General features: G+C 51.2%; 1 protein-coding gene across 2 annotated transcripts in view; it reads left to right on the top strand.

The window, feature by feature from the left end:
* Positions 1-19,900, top strand: part of MRAS (muscle RAS oncogene homolog) — a 58,982-nt gene that overhangs the window by 37,681 nt on the left and 1,401 nt on the right. For both annotated transcript variants that reach the window (XM_007464358.1, XM_007464357.1), the window contains exons 3-5: positions 11,725-11,878; positions 13,260-13,359; positions 18,299-18,378. In XM_007464358.1, coding sequence (XP_007464420.1) covers positions 11,725-11,878; positions 13,260-13,359; positions 18,299-18,378 — 334 coding nt within the window. The remainder of the gene's footprint in view (positions 1-11,724; positions 11,879-13,259; positions 13,360-18,298; positions 18,379-19,900) is intronic.

Consider the following 19,900-nt stretch of genomic DNA (forward strand, 5'->3'; position numbering starts at 1 on the left):
GGAAATAAGCCACTGGAGGATTTTGAGCAGAGAACGGGCATGGTCTGACTGATGTTTAAAAGGCTCACTCTGGCCGTGGTGTGGACAATAGACCAGAGAGGAACCAGGGCAGAACTAGGGAGACCAGTTAAGAGGCTCCTGATGGTAGACTAGGGCATCGATAAAGGAGGTGGTGAGAAAGAGAGTCTGGATGTATTTTAAGGAGGAAGTAACGGAATTTGTCAATGGAGTATGTGGGATGGGGTAGGAGTATGGAGGGAAGAGCCTTTGACCTGGACAACGGGTAGAATAGAGTTACGTTTATCAAGATTAGGAAGACTGATAAATCAACTATACTTGAATAAAATAAATTTTTTTTAATTAAAAAAATATTTTTTTAAATAAATTTTTAAAAAAAGGTTAGAAAGACTGGTAAAAGCAAGTTTGAGGGAAAAATTAAGAGTCTAATTCTGGATGTGTGAAATCTGAGATGCTTTTCACACATACAAATAAAAGTCAAACCAGCACCTGGGGTCTGAGTCTGGAGTAAGGGGAGGTGTGCAGGCTGGAGATGGAAACTTGGGAGTTGCCACATAAAGCCATGAGACAGGAGACCTCTGAGAAAGCGAACGTGTTTAGAGACGGGGTCCCGGGATTGAGCACAGGGACCCACTGATGCTCAGAGAGTGATTAGGGTCAGAGAAGAAGCAAGATAGAGTGACATACCAAGGCCAAGTGCAGAGGGCTCTTCAAAAAGGAGGGAACCATCAAGTGCATCAGATGCTGGTGAGTGACCCAGTAGGATGAGGACCACGAAGTGTCCACTGGATTTAGTGACACGGAGGTCATGGTGACTTGACAAGCTCAGCTTTGATAGAGTGGCCTGATTACGGTGGGTTCAAGAGAGAGTGGAGAGGGGGAGGGAGGGAGACGCAAGAGGGAAGAGATATGGGAACATGAGTATATGTGTAACTGATTCACTCTGTTATACAGCAGAAACTAACACACCATTGTAAAGCAATTATACCCCAATAAAGATGTTAAAAAAAAAAAAGAGAGAGTGGAGGATAGGAAGGGCAGGCAGTAAAAACAGATCAGTCAAGGAGTGTGGCTGTAAAGAGGACGAGAGAAATGCACAGTAGCTGGAAGGTGTGAGGTCAAGGGGAGGGGTTTTTTATTTTTAATTTTTTCTTCTTTATCTTTGTTCATTTTTGTTAAGGTGAAAGAAATTATACCATGTTTACATACTGATGGAAATGAACCAATAGGGAAACGGATGATGCAGGAGGGGGAGGAGACAAAATAGTAGCAATGTGCTTCCATGGGTGACAGGGGACAGGATCCAGTGGGCAGCTGGAGGGATGATGGTCTTGGACAGGAGTGGGCTGGGGCGTCCACCACAGAGAGGGGAAGGCAGAGCATGCATTTCAGAGAAGGGAGGTGGGTTTTTTCCCTCAAAATTTAGATATAATTCACATGTAAAATCCCGCCCTTTTAAAGTGTACAGTTCAGCGGCTGACAGTATATACACAAAGGTGTGCAATCACAAACTGCTGATAGATTTCACAGATCAGCGAGCCCTGGAATCACCACTGTCTCATCCTTGACATTTTCATCACCCTCCAGAAAACTCACACCCATTAGCCGTCATTCCCCCCACCCTCCCCTCCCTCCAGTCCCCAAGCCACTCATCTCCTTTATAGATTTGCCTATTCTGGACATTTCACATATGTGGAATCATATAACATGTGACCTTTGTGTCTGGTTTCTGTCCCCTAGCACAGTGCTTTCAAGGTTCATCCATGTTGTAGCATGTCTCAGGATTTCATTCCTTTTTATGTGTGAACAATATTCTAGTACAGTTGATCCTCGAACAACGTGGTGGTTAGGGGTACCGACCTCCCTCACAGTTGAAAATCTGCTTATAACTTTTGACTCCCCCAAAACTTAACTACTAATAGCCTGCTACTGACCAAAGCCTTTACCAATTACATAAACTGTCGATTAGCATGTATTTTATATGTTATATATATTATATACGGTATTTTTACAATAAAGTAAGCTAAAGAAAATGTTATTAAGCAAATCATAAGGAAGAGAAAATACATTTACAGTACTGTACTGTATTTATCGATACCATAAGTTTATGTCATCTGTTTATATCTGTCTGTCGGTACCTACATCACTTTTGTCTTATAGGATACAGAGCACTGTAGATATTATATGTGTTACTAACACTAAACATCAAAAATGAAAGGATAATATGAAAAAGAAGTTCATATTTATACACAGGTATAATGATTCATGCATTGATAACAAAGAAGCAGCATCATGAGCACTTTATGGTAGCCTAGTGTAACCAATACAGTTGTTTCCCAGTAGCCTAGCTTTAACACTAATGAATGAATCGTTATAAAGTTTTTACAGCATACAGTATTACAGTCATATTCATAATACAGTACTGGAAACACTGTTACTTTTTTTTAGAAACCACTTACTTGTGATGATAGACTGATATGCAGTTTCTCTAATTACAAGCTGAGGAGGGGAAGAGACATACTGTGCAGTTATGTAATTCTTTGAAAGCAAAGTTATAAAACAATAAGAAAACTAACAGATTAGTAATTTTAAATATCACTCACCTTATGCCTAATGTAAGGATAGGCCATCCAGTTCAATACAAGTCTTGCACACGATGTTCTACACATATATTTTTGTATATTTATTGAAAAGAATCTCCGTATAAATGGTGTAAATAGACCTGCTCAGTTCAAACCCACACTGTTCAAGGGTCAGCTGTATGTGGAGGGACGACATTTCATTTATCCATTCATCAGTTGATGGACACTTGGGTTGTTTCCGCTTTGGGTCTATGATGAATAATGCTGCTGTGGGCATTGGTGTGCAAGTTTTTGTGCGGACATGTGTTTTCAGTTCTCTTGGGTACACCCCTGGGAGCGGAATTGCCGGGTCGTGTGGTAACTCTGCTTAACATTTTGAGGAGCTGCCAAACTGTTTTCTAAAGTGGCTGTATCATTTTACTTTCCTCACCTGCAGTGTATGAGGCTTCTGCTGTCTCCAAGGTGGGTTGGTTTGGAAACTTGTGGAGTTTAGCTCCTGATAATCTGTTTCTGATCCTCAGCTGGGGGTGGAGGCTTGAGGAGAGAGGAAGCAGTGGGAAATGGTGGCCTGGGAATGGAGGGACTGGATGGGGATGTGTTTAGATTTACTGGGTGTTCTAAGGGTGCCCTGCAAGCTGCTCTAAGGGAACCAGGCCAGCTCAGCTGAGCTCTCTCCTCCTGGCTCCATGTGGCTGCCCAGGGGCAGATGTGGAGTAGGTAAACTGTTTGGGGTGACCAGGTGGCGGTCGGGGGAGGAGGCATAGCCTCCAGGACTTTGTCTTCCATCCCCACAAACCTCAGGTGTTCCGTCCTCACCCCTCCTTTTAAGCCTGCCCCTCTTCACAGGCCTTGGGGACACTGCTGCCAGCTCCTCACTCAGGGACTGGCAGAGCCAGGCCGGGACCCAGACACGCTTGGTTTCAGATCAAGTCTCTGCTGCGCACCAGCAGCAGGAACCCGAGCAGGTCCCAACCCTGCCCTGCGTCAGTTTCTTCCCTTGTAACATTCCCCCCTCCCCACAGTGGTTGTGAGGTGGAAATGGGGTCTCAGGCTGGTGCTCCGCCTCCCTGTTCCTCTCCATGGCCAGGCCCCTCCTAGGCCCCCACCTGTCTCTGGGATGCTCCTGGGTCCCTGGTTCCACAGGTGGGCCCCGCTGCTGCTCTTTCCCCTCTTTCTTCTCTTCCCTCCCTGAGAGCGACATGGAGGTGGGGTGTGGGGAGGTCCAGACTCCTCTAAGAATCCCACAAAGCCATGGATCCCCTCCCTGAAAGGGTGTGCACCCACACATGCAATGTGCCCACCAAGTCCATGAATCTGTGGGCCTCATGGAAACGACTCCCAAGACCTCCCCCACTTTACCCCACTCCTGCAGCTGCAGCGGTATGGTCATGAGAACAAGTGTCCCCTGGGGCCGGGGGCCAGCACTTTTCCCCTGGGGTCAGCCAGTCAAGGTTGGGGCCACTGCCAGAGGAAATCTTCCCCCATCGCCAGGGAGCCAGCTGGCGCCTGCCACAGGATTTTAGCTCCCTCCCCTTAGAGCGGCCTGGCTCCCACTCTGGGCCAGCACTTTGGGGAAGGAGAAAGCGGCCCTTTTTCTGGGAACAGTGCCTGGTCGATGCATCCAGCCCTCTGCCCGGCACCCAGCCTACCCCATACACACCCTCTCCCAGAAAGGGGAGGCTTCATCACTATTGATCCTCAACTAGGTGGCATTTCTTAATGGGAGTCTTTTCTTAGGAAGAACACAGGCTTCGCTGCCTGACTGCCCTGTAAAATGGGCACATCCCTCCTGCCTTGCACAGTGGGCCCCTGCGTGAGAGGGGTATAGAAAACACCACGCACGGTCCTTGGAGGCATATTATCTCCAGAAATTGTCATCTGTGTTGCTTCATATTCCAGAACCCTTACTTCACCCTGAAGGGTGAGTTATAGGACTTCAAAAGTCTGTTTTTAGTGGTTTCCCTTACAGCTGGCGTGGGCTGTTTGAACACAATAACTGCATTTCCTGTAGCGTGCGTGCGATTTGTCCAGTCATTCTGTAAATATTTTTTGAGCCCTTCATTGGGTGCTAAAGCTTTTGGGGGACCCAGGGAAATGAAAGCCAGACTCCCACGCTCTGGGGCTCCACCACCTGGTGGGGAGCTGAGCCCAGCCTAGAGGCACAGTCTGGGAGGAACCAGAGCCACACACACCAGCAAGGGTTCAAAGACGGAGGTCGGAGGTCAGAGGCCGGCGGGGCCCTCAGGAGAGGAGGAGGGCTGTAGCCCTTCTGGAGGGCAGCTGGGGGGAGCCCCGAGAGGGCATTCTGGTTGAAGTCATGGCTGGGCAAAGGCCTGGAGTCGAGACACAGCCCGGCCAGATCTACACCCTCTGGTTGAAGCAAACAGCCTGGATGAGCTGAGGCAGCTGGGCCTTGGGGAGTTAGAGCACCCTCCTCCCCAGCGTGTGGCCTTAAGCAGATCCCTTTAACTCCCTGGGCCTCAGTTTTCTCATCTGTGCAAGGGGGACAGTAATACCTTCTTTCCAGGGCCATGAAAAGGACTGCAAGGACGTGTGTGTATAAAGCCCCAGCACGGCGCTTGCTGCCAGTCGGAACAGTGAGTGGGACTACGCTTAGCCAAAGAGCTTGGACTGTACCCTGAGCTGTGGGCCAGTGTCAGAGCCACCAGACCCCTTGCCAGGGTCTGCCTCCCTCTGGGAGCCCTGGAGGAGGAGGAGGAAGGAGAGGGAGAGACCTAGGGAGGGGGATGGGGGGAGGGGTCAGCAGGGACCCAAGCAAGTGCTGCCTCCATGCTGGCTGCCCGCCTGTCTGGGGCCCCATCCCCGCCAGCATGTGGGCTTGCCTTCTAAATCCACCAGATCCAAGAACGGCTCTAGGGTTTCCACTTAAATCCTCCTGAGCAGCACTGCAGGGCCCGTCCACCCCCGGGTGGGAAGACTGGGGCAGGGCGGATGGAGATGCACAGCACTGGCCCCCTCTGTCTCTCTCCTCCCTCTTTCTCCAGTCTGGCTGCCTCTGTCTGTCCCTGTCTCTGTCTGTCTGCCCGTCTGTCTCACTCACACGTTGGCAGAACACCTCTCACAGTGACTAATACTTCCTGTCTTAGGAGTCCTCCTACCTTCATGATATCAGGCATGGGGGATGCAGGCAGAATCATGATTTTTTTTTATTAAAGCATAGCTGCCTCCCAGAAGTCTTGGAGGCAGAGCTGCTGACCAGGGGCCTGTGCCCAGGCTTTTGCAGGATATGTGGAGGGGAGGGGTGGGCAAGGGGTGGACCCCAAACCAGACAAGGCCCAGCTCGGCCTCCACTCCTCCCTGGTTGAACCTGCCTTCCTGGGGCCCAAGGTTTGGAATTTCCAAGGCGCCCTCAACTCTGCTCTCTCCCCTTGGCCCCCATTCCCTGTGTTCCATGTCCTCGGGGTGCCCCTGTTCATTCTTTCCCCTCCCTCTGAAGCACACTGCCTTTGCTTACACCCTGGTAGCCTCCGCTCTGGGTCCTCCTCCACCTCCTCACTGCTCTCTCCTTTCCAGCCCCCGGGCCCTTGCCCATGCTGTTCCTCTGCCTACGAGGCCCTTCCCCAGGCCCTGTCTTTGTGTGTGTGTGTGTGGTACGCGGGCCTCTCACTGTTGTGGCCTCTCCCGTTGTGGAGCACAGGCTCCGGACGCGCAGGCTCAGCGGCCGTGGCTCACGGGCCCAGCCGCTCCGCGGCATGTGGGATCTTCCCGGACCGGGGCACGAACCCGTGTCCCCGGCATCGGCAGGTGGACTCTCAACCACTGCGCCACCAGAGAAGCCCACTATACCTTTTTAGATTTTCAAGTGGATAGTTTCTTTTATACTCATGTTTCTGTTCATTTCTGATGACCCATATGACTTATGCTTTCTGGAATTTGTTGAAGTTTTTATTTATGGCCTAATATATGGCCAATTTTTATGACAATTTCACGTGTGTTTGAAAATATTTATGGTTTTGAATGTAAAGTTCATTCTTTCAGTCTCTCAGATTACATTTGTGAATTGTATTATTTAATGATAAATCATTATTTTGGGAGTCACTTGTTCTATCTCTAAGGGAGGACTGTTCAATTCTCCCACAATGATTGTGGGATTTGTCATTTCCTACTGTTTTAAAAAATTAGTTTTTTATACATACATACATATATATATATATATATATATATATATATATATTAGGCAACATTCTTATATGCTTATGACTCATGACTTTGGCATTTCTTGATGCTGTACTTTTTCCTATTATAAATACCCTGGTTTGTTCTGTTTAATTCCTTAGCCTTGAATTCTGTTTTGTGGATGCATGTGGCTAGCATATCCTTTTTTATCTTTTCATTTTTCACTCCTTCTGTGTCATTTTGTTTTATACGTGTCTTTTATAGTAGCAGACAAGTAGATTTTGTACTGAGTATCTGCTTTTAATGGGTGAATTTAACCCATTTACATTTACTGTCATTCATCATAGATTTATTTCTGCCATCTTATTTCATGTCTACTTTTTTTTTTTTCGGGACGTGGGCCACTCACTGCTGTGGCCTCTCCTGTTGCGGAGCACAGGCTCCGGATGCGCAGGCTCAGCAGCCATGGCTCACAGGCCCAGCCGCTCCACGGCATGTGGGATCTTCCCGGACCGGGGCACGAACCCGTGTCCCCCGCATCGGCAGGCGGACTCTCAACGACTGCGCCACCAGGGAAGCCCTCATGTCTACTTTTTAAACTTTCTTATTTTTGTATAGTTTCATTGGATTGGTCCCGTTTACTTAGTCCTGTTTTTCTTTCCTCTAATGATTAGGAAGGTTTGAGTTTTATTTCAGGTAGTTATTCTATGTACATATGTGTGTATATACTTATGTTTTTCTGTCAACATCTGGATGTAATCAATATCTTTAAACTGTTCCCAGATAAGGCAAGCACTTTAGTAATGACTTACTTTTTCCCAGCCCATACCCTCACATATAGATCGGCATAGATTTTAGTTCTAAATTACCATTCATTTTCTCCAAGTTGTGTTATATTTATTTAAATTTAACTCTTAGGTTTTGCTGTTTCCTTTGCATACCATTGGTACCATTGTTTATAATACCACTCATCTTTCTCTTTCGTGGATCTATTTTTCACTTTGCTGGTGTATATCCTCCAAGAATTCTCTTAGAAACTGTGGGTAATGTAATTTCTAAGGCCATCAATGTCTGAAATGACTTTTTCTCCATTCTAGAGGGTCCATTTTGATTTCCAACTCCCTGTTGAATCGTTTTTTTTAAGTTCTGGATGATCAGATTTTTAAATATCTTAGACCTCTAGTTTTTGTTTTGGATAATATAGACTCTCAGAATCTGTGAGCATATTAAGTACAATATTACCTGAATGTCTTTTGCTATTCAGTTCAGGCCTCCCCATCCCCACTTCAGCCAAATCCATGGCATTTTCATCTGTTTTCTTGATTGCATTTCTGAGTGGCATTTACTTAGGACCAAAGGCTCCATTCCCTCTGGGTGAAGGTGCAGTCTTCATTCCCCACCCCCTCCCTAGGAAACTGGGGAAAGTGCCTCAGTCACCCCACTGGTCCTCAGCTGTAGATCTTATTTTCTTAGCCCCCTCATTTGATATCCAGACCAAAGAATTCTAGGATATCAGAATTCAATCCTGAAGACCCAGGAGCCCTGCCCCGCCTTTCGTCCATGAGGAGACCGAGGCTGTTGTGCGTGGGGCACAGCCTGGGTCCGTGTGTCTGCCGAGCCTTGCCCCTCGGCCATGCTGAGTGACTCAGGAGGATGTGCAGGGGCGACAGGCTGTGGGGACAAGGTCACTTTCTCAGGCACGGGCTCAAGATGTCTCCTGAGGAGACGTGGCTTCCCGGGGGTCCTGGATAGCCCGTCCTGTGGCTTTCCTTGCCATCCACACACATGTAGATGGATATATCCTACATCTGTATCTCTTGCCCCTCTTCTAAGTTTCTGACTGAAGTCTGCAAATGCCTATTTGAAACCCACATAGGTGTCTGAGAGGTTCTGAAGTGTGTGTCAAAAACTCAGCCCTGGGCTTCCCTGGTGGCGCAGTGGTTGAGAGTCCGCCTGCCGATGCAGGGGACACGGGTTCGTGCCCCGGTCCGGGAGGATCCCACATGCTGCGGAGCGGCTGGGCCCGTGAGCCATGGCCGCTGAGCCTGCGCATCCGGAGCCTGTGCTCCGCAGCGGGAGGGGCCACAGCGGTGAGAGGCCCGCGCACCGCAAAAGAAAAAACAAAAAAAACTCAGCCCTCCCAACCCTCTTCTTCACCGTCTTCCCCACCTTGGGATATGACGCCACCATTCACTTGGCTCAGGCCCCAGACAGCCACTGTCCTCAGCACTCTTCTCTCCCACTCCCACATCTGCATATTTCCACCCAGAACGCTCCACTCCTGTTGGCTCTGTCTTAGAAAGTGGCCTAAACCTGGTCACTTCTCACAGTGTCCACCCCATCCCACCGTTGGTCCAGCCCTCCATCCTGTCCTGCTGGTTATGGCATAACCTCCTACCTAGTGCCTCTGCTTCTACTCTTGGTCTGGGTTTTCCCAACAGCCAGGGTAAACTTTTCAAATGTCCTATAGATCATTTCGCTCGTTGGCCCAGTCTCTGCAGTGGTCCGTTTCTTGCTTAGAATGAAGTCAGCCTTACCCCGGTGCAGCAGCCCAGCCCCTCATCACCTGCCCCCACCTCCTATCCTACACTCACCAGTCCCTCTGCTTCCCCAGGCCAGCGGGCCTGCCCTTGCACACCTCCACGCACTGTGTTCCCTCTGCTGGGAATGCTCTTGCCCTCGGCCACGTGGCTCCCCCTCCCCCATCATTTAGTCACTGTTCAAAAGCTTCTCCTAGGGCTTCCATGGTGGCGCAGTGATTGAGGGTCCGCCTGCCGATGCAGGGGACACGGGTTCGCGCCCCGGTCCGGGAGGATCCCACGTGCCGCGGAGTGGCTGGGCCCGTGAGCCACGGCCGCTGAGCCTGCGCGTCCGGAGCCTGTGCTCCTCAACGGGAGAGGCCACAACAGTGAGAGGCCCGCGTACCGCAGAAAAAAAAAAAGCTTCTCCTAGGGACGCCATCCTTCCCTATCCAAAATGACACCAACTTCTTCCAGTCTCCTTCAACTGGTGCCATTGTTCTTCATAGTATGTACTCATCTTTACTAGATATAATATTATCCATTCATTTATCTGCCTTCCTATTAGAGTATATGTAAGTCCTATGGGAGCAAGGATTTTGCCCCATTCCCCCTGTATCCATAGTGCCTAGAACACTGCCTGACACACAGTAGGCTCTCAAATATTTCCTGAATGAATGAATGGATGCATGAAACCAAATAGACTTCACATTCATTTATTCATTCAACTACTATTTGAGTACTGTTTGTGCCAGGCTCTGAGTAGATGAGTGACACACAAACCAGGTCCCTGCCCCTGGGAACTGACAGTCCAGCTGGGGGCCTTTTCATGGGCAGTGAGAACAATGTCATGAAGGGTCTGTATGGGCATGGTGAGAGTCATGGGGGCTCAGGAGTAGAATTCTGTGAGTCAGAGCCTGCTCACCAAGCTAGGGGAGCAGAGAGGGGGGGTGGCTGGGGGAAGGAGTCCCAGGCCCGGAGGTGGGAGAGGACACAGGCTCACAGCAGACGCTCCTATAGGGCTTCTTTGTGCCAGCACTGCTCCAAGGGCCTGAGTACATTCACTCAAAACAGCCCCGACGAGCCCCATTTTAGAAAGAGGAGGCACAGAGAAGTGAGCTTGCCCAGGGTCACTCTCTAGGGATATGAGGAGCCAGACTCAGCCCCGAACCCGGCTTCGGTAACCAGCCGCTCTGCTGCGTGCAGGAGACAGGAAGTGGGTCTGGGGCAGGGGCTTGCAGGCCGCTGAGGGGTTCAGATTTCACAACGCCCACAGGGCTGGAGCCGGCCAGGCTTGCAGGTCTAAAGGGAGACACCCTGGACCCCTACGCTGCTGAGGCTGTGACCTCTCTCTGAAACACTCAGGGAGAGCATTTTATCTCTGAAGAATAGTGGTGCGGGTAGTGGAGGAGATGGATGGGTTGGGGGGAAGCCTTTGCGGAGAGTTTCCCCCCGCAGCCTCCGTCTCCCCAGCTGCCTCAGCTCCCACATCCCACCACTCTGTAGCAGCAGCATCCTAGGTGGCGAGGGCCCCGGCTCTCAGGGGGCTGCTGCTTCTCCTCGCCCTACCTGGCGTCTGTCCGCACAGGGACTGAGGACCCTTCCTGACCCGGGGATGGCCTCTTGGGGCTTCCCTCAGGCTTGTCCAGGGCTCTTCTCCAAAGGAGCTGCAAGGTAGAGGCATTGTGTCCATTTTTTTTTTTTTTTAGTTTATTTATTTTTATGTTTGGCTGTGTTGGGTCTTCGTTGCTGCGCGCGGGCTTTCTCCAGTTGCAGCGGGCAGGGGCTATTCTTGGTTGTGGTGCACAGGCTTCTCATTGCGGTGGCTTCTCCTGTTGTGGAGCACGGGCTCTAGAGCGCAGGCTTAGTAGTTGTGGCTCGGGCTCTAGAGCGCAGGCTCAGTAGTTGTGGCTCACGGGCTCTAGAGCGCAGACTCAGTAGTTGTGGTTCGCGGGCTTAGTTGCTCCGCAGCATGTGGGATCTTCCCAGACCAGGGCTCGAACGCATGTCCCCTGCATGGGCAGGAGGATTCTGAACCACTGTGCCACCAGGGAAGCCCCATTGTGTCCATTTTACAAAGGGGAAAATGGAGGCCCAGAGAGTCAGGTGACTTTCCCAAGAATCAGCTTGTAAGGGCTGCAGCAGGGCTCCAAGCCTAGGTCTGGGGACTCCAGAGGGATTTTGCGTCAGAGTTGATCCCTGGCTTTATGAGGCTTTTCTGTAGGCAGAGAATTAAGGCCCAGGGAGCGCCGTGGGCTGGAGTCAGTGGGTCCACAAGTGAGTCAGTTAGAGCCGCACACTGAGGTGTCTGAGGCCCCGCTGGACCCTTACCAAGCACAGCCTGGAACCTCTCAGGGGCAGCTCAATGGAGCCACCCCAGGGGCCGCAGCAGTGGCCTGGGGGTCCACAGGCCCCAGAGGCTCCAGGGTGGGTGGTGACAGCCCCTGAGCAGCCTCATCCCACCCCAGTTCTGGACACAGCCGGACAGGAGGAGTTCAGCGCCATGCGGGAGCAGTACATGCGCACGGGGGACGGCTTCCTCATCGTCTTCTCGGTCACGGACAAGGCCAGCTTCGAGCACGTGGACCGCTTCCACCAGCTCATCCTGCGCGTCAAGGACAGGTGAGGGCGGCCAGGCCGGGACCTCCCCATGCCTGGCTCAGGGTGGGCTCTGTCTGTCTGTCTGTCTTTCTCAGATCTTCAGGTGAAAGCTGAGGTTCGAGGGGCAGAGCTGAATTCAGACCTTTCCACACAGCCAGAGGAGTCTACACGCAGCCAAGGCCTCGAGGCGTCGGCCCCCTCCATCTCTCCTAAACTGTCCCCACCGATGAGTCAAGGAATCATAAATAACATCTGTTTTTCAGCTCCAATGTAACCAAATTTTATTACAGTCAAAGAAAAAGTGAATTTTCTCTGCGGCGTACATTGTAACTGGTTACATCACATTTGATTGTGAGATTTCTAAGCCCCTATTAAAGGCTCACGTTTTCCTTAGCATAATATGGCGTAGTTAAATAATTTGGAGTCTGTTTTAAGCCCAACTGGTCTTTTCAGTTAATTGGCTCTTAAAAAGGCAATGTAAAAGTAAAAGGACAAACTAATAGGAAAACAGCAAGCTTTGAACAAATCTCGAAAATTCAAAATTTTCGAAAATTTCAAAATTTGAAAAATCCAGTTAACACTTATCTCAGAGGCAAAGTGTTAATAACTTTTCAAGGTAAAGGGATATACACTCACACACACACACACACACACACACACACACACACACACACACACACACATATACAAATGGAGCTCCAAGAGACAAATGTGGGTTAAGCCCCTGACTATAGGAATCTCTAAAGAGAAAACATACATGACACAGATACAGGAAAATATTCAACCTTCTTGCTAATCAAAGAAGTGCAAGGAGGAAGGATAAAGTACCATTTTTCACCCATCAAATTATAATTTCTTTATGAAAATACTCAGTGCTGACAAAGACTGGCATTTCATTCACTTTGGGACAGCAGTTTGGCTCCATGTGTCCACGGGAATCTTTAAGGCAGACATGCCTCTTGATCCCCCCCTTCCACTCTTGGGAGCCATCCTGATTTTGCAGCTGCCATTTACTGAGTGGCAGCTGTGTGCCAGCCCCTGGCCCTGGTGCTCTTCACAAGTCACTGCTGATGGCCACAGCATGATGGCCCGCATGGGTGGTGTGTCAGGGTGACTGGGAGATGAGAGGAAGCAGGTCTGGGAACCTGGCCGCTGGCCCAATCCATGCAGAGCCAGGGGATTCCCAGGAGGGCCTCCGCTCACCTTGCAACAGGCCCGAGGCTTCAAGCCAAAGCAGCCAGCAGCCCCCGGGTCTCTCTTCCATTCCAGGAGATGTGGAGGGAAAGACTGTGAAGTTAACCCAGCCCCATAGGGAGGTGCCGTGTGCTGTGTCAGGCCTGAGGCGTGGGTGCCCCGCCTTCACCAAGGGAAGCTCACGAGCTGCTGTTCCTTTTTTTCCCAGGGAGTCATTTCCGATGATCCTTGTGGCCAACAAGGTCGATTTGATGCATTTGAGGAAAATCACCAGGGAGCAAGGAAAAGAAATGGCCACCAAACACAATGTAGGTGGTGTGTGTGTGCGCGCGTGTGTGCGTGTGCACGTGTGTCTGTGTGTGCGTGTGTGTGCGTGTGCGCGCGTGTGCGTGGGTGTCGGGGTGAGGGCTCAGGGGATGTCAGTGCCCCTTCACTCCTGCAGCCCTAGTCTATTGGAATGGAACACAGGCCTCCTAGGTAGTGGGCTAGATCCACATAGAGGCACATGTGATGTGGGATATTTTGTGAAACAAGACAACAGGCCAGAGAGAAAGCACCTTCTTGGCAGTCATTAGAGGCCCTGCTGTCGAGAGCAGGTACCTTCACCTCCTGGCCCCGACGTAGCAGGTTCCTCGCTGGGCTGTGCAGAGGCTTGGCTTTGTCTCTGTCTCTGAGCCAGTGCCTGACTATGTTCAGAATCGTCAGATCAGCCACCTTCACTGAGCCCTGCTCTGTGCCAGGCATTGTGCTAGGGGAGCATCTACTCCCGGCAACCACACATTGAGGTAGGCACCACTGTCTTCATCAAGTGATCAAACCGAGGTTTGCCCAGGCCACACAGCGCATGTCAGCAGACATCTTTGGCTTGCTTTTTTTTTTTTTTTTTTTTTTTTTTTCACTGTGATGCCCCTTTGCCCACTGGATGCTGGGGTCACTGGGCTTCTTCCCAACCCTCCCCCCGCATGAGCACAGCCATGCCCCAGCCTCAGTGGTCAGTTATGTAGAAGTTCAGCCAGCCTCCTGGAAAGTCTGCAGGGTTGGCCCTTCCCTCTGCCCTGTGGGCCCAGCTCCGTAAGTAGAGGGAGGGGCCCCTGCGAGTTCGTTTTGCTTGTCTCTGCCTTCTGTGTTTATTCACGTATTCATTCAACAGTCCTAGGCCCTGGCAAACAAAACTCCTTGCCTCAGCGTGCTTGCTTCTAGAGACGGCAGCAAATTAGAGCGTGTCAGAAGGTGACATGTGCTCTGGGGGAAAGTAAATCAGGGAACGGGGTAGGGAATGTGGAGTGGGGGGCTGCTTTTACACATAGGTGGTCAGGGAAAGCCTTACTGGAAAGGTGCATATCAGTGAGGACTGGCAGGAGGTGAGGGAGTGAGTCCTCTGGATATCTGGGGAAAGAATGTTCCAGCAGAGGATTAATCAGTGCAAAGGCCCTGAGGTGGGAGTTTGAGGAACAGCAAGGAGGTGAAAGGAGGCCGGAGCTGCCAGCGCAGGAGTAGGAGGGGTGAGTAGCAGGAAGTGAGGTCAGAGTGGGGGGGTTAAGGCCTTATGGGCTTTTGCTCAGAGTGGAGGGGAAACCACTGGAGGGTTGTTTTTTTTTTTTAAAGATGTTGGGGGTAGGAGTTTATTACTTAATTAATTTATTTTTGCTGTGTTGGGCCTTCGTTTCTGTGTGAGGGCTTTCTCTAGTTGTGACAAGTGGGGGCCACTCTTCATCGCGGTGCGCTGGCCTCTCACTATCGCGTCCTCTCTTGTTGCGGAGCACAGGCTCCAGACACGCAGGCTCAGTAGTTGTGGCGCACGGGCCCAGTCGCTCCGCGGCATGTGGGATCCTCCCAGACCAGGGCCGGGACCCATGTCCCCTGCATTAGCAGGCAGATTCTCAACCACTGCGCCACCAGGGAAGCCCCACTGGAGGGTTTTGAGTGAGGAGTGACATGCCCCGACTCATGGCTGAACAGCTTCCCTCTGGCGCCCGTGTGGAGAAAGGTCTTTGGGGGCTGCACCGTAAGCCAGGTGCCGGCTGACGTGCACCTGCGTGGTGCCCGTGGAGGTGGCAAGGAGCGGGTGGATTCTGGTGTCTTTCTGAAAGCCGACAGGATTTTTCCACAGACCGGATGTGGGGTGACAGAGAAGGGATTTGAGGAGGATGCCAAGGTTTGGGGCACGAGGAACTTTCAGAAGACTGGAGTTCCACTAGCCCGGCAGGGGGACTAGAGCACCGAGGACATGGGGAATACCAGGAGCTTCGTCTTAGGTGCTTAGTTTGAGGAGCTGAAGGGAAGTCAAGTGGAGGTGTCCAGACCGCTGTCAGATACACCATCTGGAGGTAAATATTGGAAATCAGCAGCATGTGGGTAGAATCTAAAGCCATGAAACCAGAGTAAATCTTCAAAGTTCTCATCACAAGAAAAAACAGTTCTGTAACTATATATGATGGATGTAACTAGACTCGTTGTGGTGATCATTTTGCAACATATACAAATATTGAATCATTACGTTGTACACCTGAAACTAGTGTATGTCAGTGCTACCTCAATTTTGTGTGTATATATAATTATGTATTTATGTATACACACACATAGAGATAGAGATAGAGATATATACACACAAAAAGAAAAAAGCCATGAAGCCCAGGGGAATGGGTGTAGTTAGGGCAGGGGTCCCAGGCTTGAGGCTGGGGACACTTCGGTGCTGTGGGTATGGGGAAATGAGAGGATGCAGCAAAAGGGACAGAGCGGTCAGTGATGTGTGAGGACCAGAGTGGGGCCTTGGGAGCCAAGGAAAGAAAATGCCTCGAGGAGGAGGAAGTGATCAACCAAGACAGGTGTGCTCAGAAGTCTCCAGGTGAGCACTTGGAACTAACCTCTGGGTTTAGCATTAGACGCAGGCCTCAGACAGTAGCGTGCCCATGCCCTCCACCGGCCAACATCCTGCACAGAGAGAGGCCAGGAGCCATTGCATCCCACAGCCTCAGGCTCCACACAGTGAGCTGTTGCTAAGAGCCTTCACAGACCCCTGGGTGGGTGCGTGGCTGGCTGGGGATGGGGGAAGGGCGCTGCACGGCGGTAGCAGCAGCCCCATTCTGCAGGTAAAAGGGAATGAGACACAGGGGGCTGAGGGAATTCTGGGGGCTTCACGGCTGGCGAGGAGTACCCACCCATCCCCACTAGAGCCCAGGTCTCCAGTCTCTCAGCTGGCGTTGCTCCTACAGCGAAGGCTGCTGCCTCATTTATCATTCGACCAAATGACCCTGTGAGCTACTGTCCTAATTTCAGAGCTCATAAGGCAAGTTCTTCTTTAGCTGACCAAGGCAGGTCGCCCCCATCCAATGCAGGAAGGTGGCATTTCCTGGCCCTTCGGTGGAGTCAAATAGTGCTACCATTTATTGCAGGGTTTCCCTTAGTTTAAGTCTTGTTACTACAACACCCTAGAATTCTAAGAACCTAGATAATGCACATCAGTGTTTCTTCAGAAGCAGGAGCCCTAGAAAGAAAGCGGAGGCGTCTGGAGACCTGGGCGTACTACAGCGGTGTGCCTGTGAGCAGGCAGCGGAGGTCTGAGGCCCCAGGAGCCTGGGACTTCCGAGCTGGCAGGATTATAGGATGTGAAGAGCCTCCGGGGAGTTCCCAGCCCCAGCTGCCCTCCCGCTTCCCCGCTGGGTGAGTGTGCACAGGGAAGAATGCTGTCCTGCCCTCACAAGGTTGCACAGGACTCTGGCTCCCAAGAGCTATTGGGGTGCCTGCCACGCCTAGCAGAGGCTCTGCAGCGGACCTCAGCACCTCTGCCTGTCCGTGCCAGGCCATGTGGGAAGTGCAATGTGCACTTGGTCCAGATCTTGATTCTCTGCTGGCCACCGTGTGGCCTTGGGCAAGTACGTCACCACTCTGAGCTCAGTCTCCCAGCTGTGAAACGGAGATAACCGCTTACCTCAGAGGGTTAACGTGAGGATTAGTGAGGTCAGGGACGTTGAGACCTGGGAGGCCAAACAGCCCACAGTCACCTCAGTGAGCAGCCTACAGTGGAAGGCAGTTTCCTCTCGGGGTTATCAGAGGCTCAAACATTTGTCAAATGAAAATTTCCAAGGTCTGAGCCATGTCCTTTGTACTCTGCCCTTTGTGTCTGGGTCAGCTAGGGCAAGCCCCTGCTTGAAGCCACAGCAGTGTGTGAACATCTGATCTCCCGCGATGATCGTTGACGGGAAGATACTTTATGATGTGTTCTGGGCAATCATTTACGACATGCTCCTCTAAGATAACAACTTACCCTGTCACCCCGGACCCCCATGCATTTAAAGTGTTGATCGTTTTTATTTTCCTCGCCGTGCTTTTCCTTTTCAAGTGTGTTATAATGAAATGCCTTAATTTTGTAATCAGGAGAAGGCTGCGAAAAATACCAAAGTTCTTCATTCTAATCATGATTGGCTCACCTGCATCTCATCTAGGGGGCCTGTGCGTGTTGTCCGGAGCCCACACGCTCGCCACTTGTTGCGGGAGTGGGCATGAGCCTCCTGACTTTGTGGGGTCCCTATTAAAGGAGGAGACCATGTCCTGACCTCATGGAGCCTTTGTTTTCCTCCCTGTGCGAGTCCGAGGCTTGGAGTAGACATGGCCCTATAGGGTCCCCTCAGCCACATCTCACAGTTACTGCTGCCTTCCAGCCGGGTAACGATCCTCAGCTCTAAACATGCAGACACAAGCCTTCTGCAAACATGGTTGAGCTCTGGGCTCATAGATGCAAACCAAGCAAGAGCTGGGCCAGGCAGACGGTTGAGGTCGGGGTGGGGTGCATAGACCACCGGGGTCGCCAGGGTGCAGAGTCCTGCCCAGGGCCAGCCTCGCTTCAGCCTTTCCCACTGGTGTCCCCTCTGGAGGACCTGAGAAGAGGGGCAGAATCCTCTAAGGTAGAGAAATAGACCTCAGAGAGAAAACTGAATAGAATCAGAACATATATCAGTTTGATAAATGAAACAGTCTGTAGTCTTCAAGTGTCTAAAAAGATCATTTTTATTGTCTTTAGGGGCCTCTTAAATATCTCTGTGACCAGAGAACACGAGAGAATCAGAAAAGCTGTCAGTAAAGGTTTCCGACTTTATAGAGTGAGAAACCACTGAGGGCTTGAGGTTGTAGGAGCCTGGGTTCCATGGGGGCTTCACAGCGTTCCTTGGGACCTCTGAGAATTTGCCTTTTTAGGGAACAGGACTTTGTAACGCTGTTACAGGAACTCCGTAACGCTGCTTTGCCTTCCAGATTCCGTACATAGAAACCAGTGCCAAGGACCCACCTCTCAACGTCGACAGAGCCTTCCATGACCTGGTTAGAGTAATTAGGTGAGTGAGGCTCGCCTGCCTGGAAGCAGTGCCTCTGTGGCCAGACGGACACTGGGAAGGCTGGAGGAGCACGGCGCCGTGTCTGAGGCCCAGGCTGGGTGGTTCTGGGCCTGGTTTTGGATTTCTTTTTTTTTTTTTAATTTAATTTATTTTATTTATTAATTTTTTGGCTGCATTGGGTCTTAGTTGCGGCACGCAGGATCTCTGTTGCAGCGCATGGGCTTCTCTTTAGTTGTGGCACCCAGGCTCCAGAGCACACGGGCTCAGCAGTTGCGGCACGCGGGCCTAGTTGCCCCGCGGCATGTGGGATCTTAGTTCCCGGACCAGGGATCGAACCTGCGTCCCCTGCATTGGAAGGCGGATTCTTAACCACTGGACTGCCAGGGAAGTCCCTAGTTTTGGATTTCTTACACTTCTGTCCATCTCTGTCCTTCCCACCTACCTTTGCTCTCTCCGACTCCCTATGGGTGAAGCCACACCTCCCTGGCCTCCCCTCCATCCTGCAGCTCAGGCTCCCCGAGGGCAGCGCCTCCATCCTGCCCCCACTGTTCTCCCAACACCAAAGCTGCCAACACGGTAAAAAGTAGGCCATTCTCCTCTTCCCTGATGTCAGAGCACCCCTTGATATTTCACCTGAACAATGAGCATTCTTATCCCCAGGCTCCAATCACAGACGCTTTGTACATGTGTCTCCTTTCCAGCCCCTACCCACTGTCGGTCTCCAGGGAGTGTCAGAAACCCCAGGCTGTAGTCTCTTGTGGATTCCTTTGCATAGTCAGGTCCAAACCTTAATCATCTCATGCTTAGACGACGGAGACAGTGTCCTGGCTGGTCTCACTGTCCCCCCACCTTTGCTGTTGCCAAAATCTTCAACGTACAGAGCGGCCTAACCAGTGGTTCTCAGACAGCATGCATTTGATATGTTGTCTTATGCCGACCTGTAGGGCTGTTGCTTAGTCATGGAATCGCCGTGCACTTCCCAACCTGCCGCCTCTCAGCCTCCCCCCCCCCCAGTGCGTGCACACACTCACACCCATACACACACACCCAACAACCTCCTTTTCTCATCATTCCCCGGCATGGACCGTGGTTTGCAGCCTTCACCTTATGCTTTAGCTGGCAGTCCTGCACTCGGGAAGCGATTTTCTCATGGGCCTTTGCCTGGAGTTAGGAGATGCTACCACACCAGGAGGGGTGATGTCTTGGTTATGGACCTCGAGTTCCAAGGGCAGGTTTTAGATGTAGGAAAAATGAACAGGAAACACGTAAAAAGCTTTTGTGCTCAGTTGACCTGTCGTTTTATTTAAAATATGAAACACAGACATAGAAGCCAACCCTGTGTAACATATACCATAGCTTGCGATTGAAATAAACGTAGCCACAGCATGGTATCAGGAAGTCTCACCAGTAGCATGACAGGTTTTGCTCTGCCCTCTCTCCCTTCCCACTCCCTCGCCTTAGAGACACCGTCCAGGACAGGCTGTCTTCCTCGAGCATCCAGGGCAGCGGCCCCTCCTCCCCC

The sequence above is a fragment of the Lipotes vexillifer genome, unplaced genomic scaffold, assembly GCF_000442215.2.
Source record: "Lipotes vexillifer unplaced genomic scaffold, Lipotes_vexillifer_v1.1 scaffold957, whole genome shotgun sequence".
Lineage (NCBI taxonomy): Eukaryota > Metazoa > Chordata > Mammalia > Artiodactyla > Lipotidae > Lipotes > Lipotes vexillifer.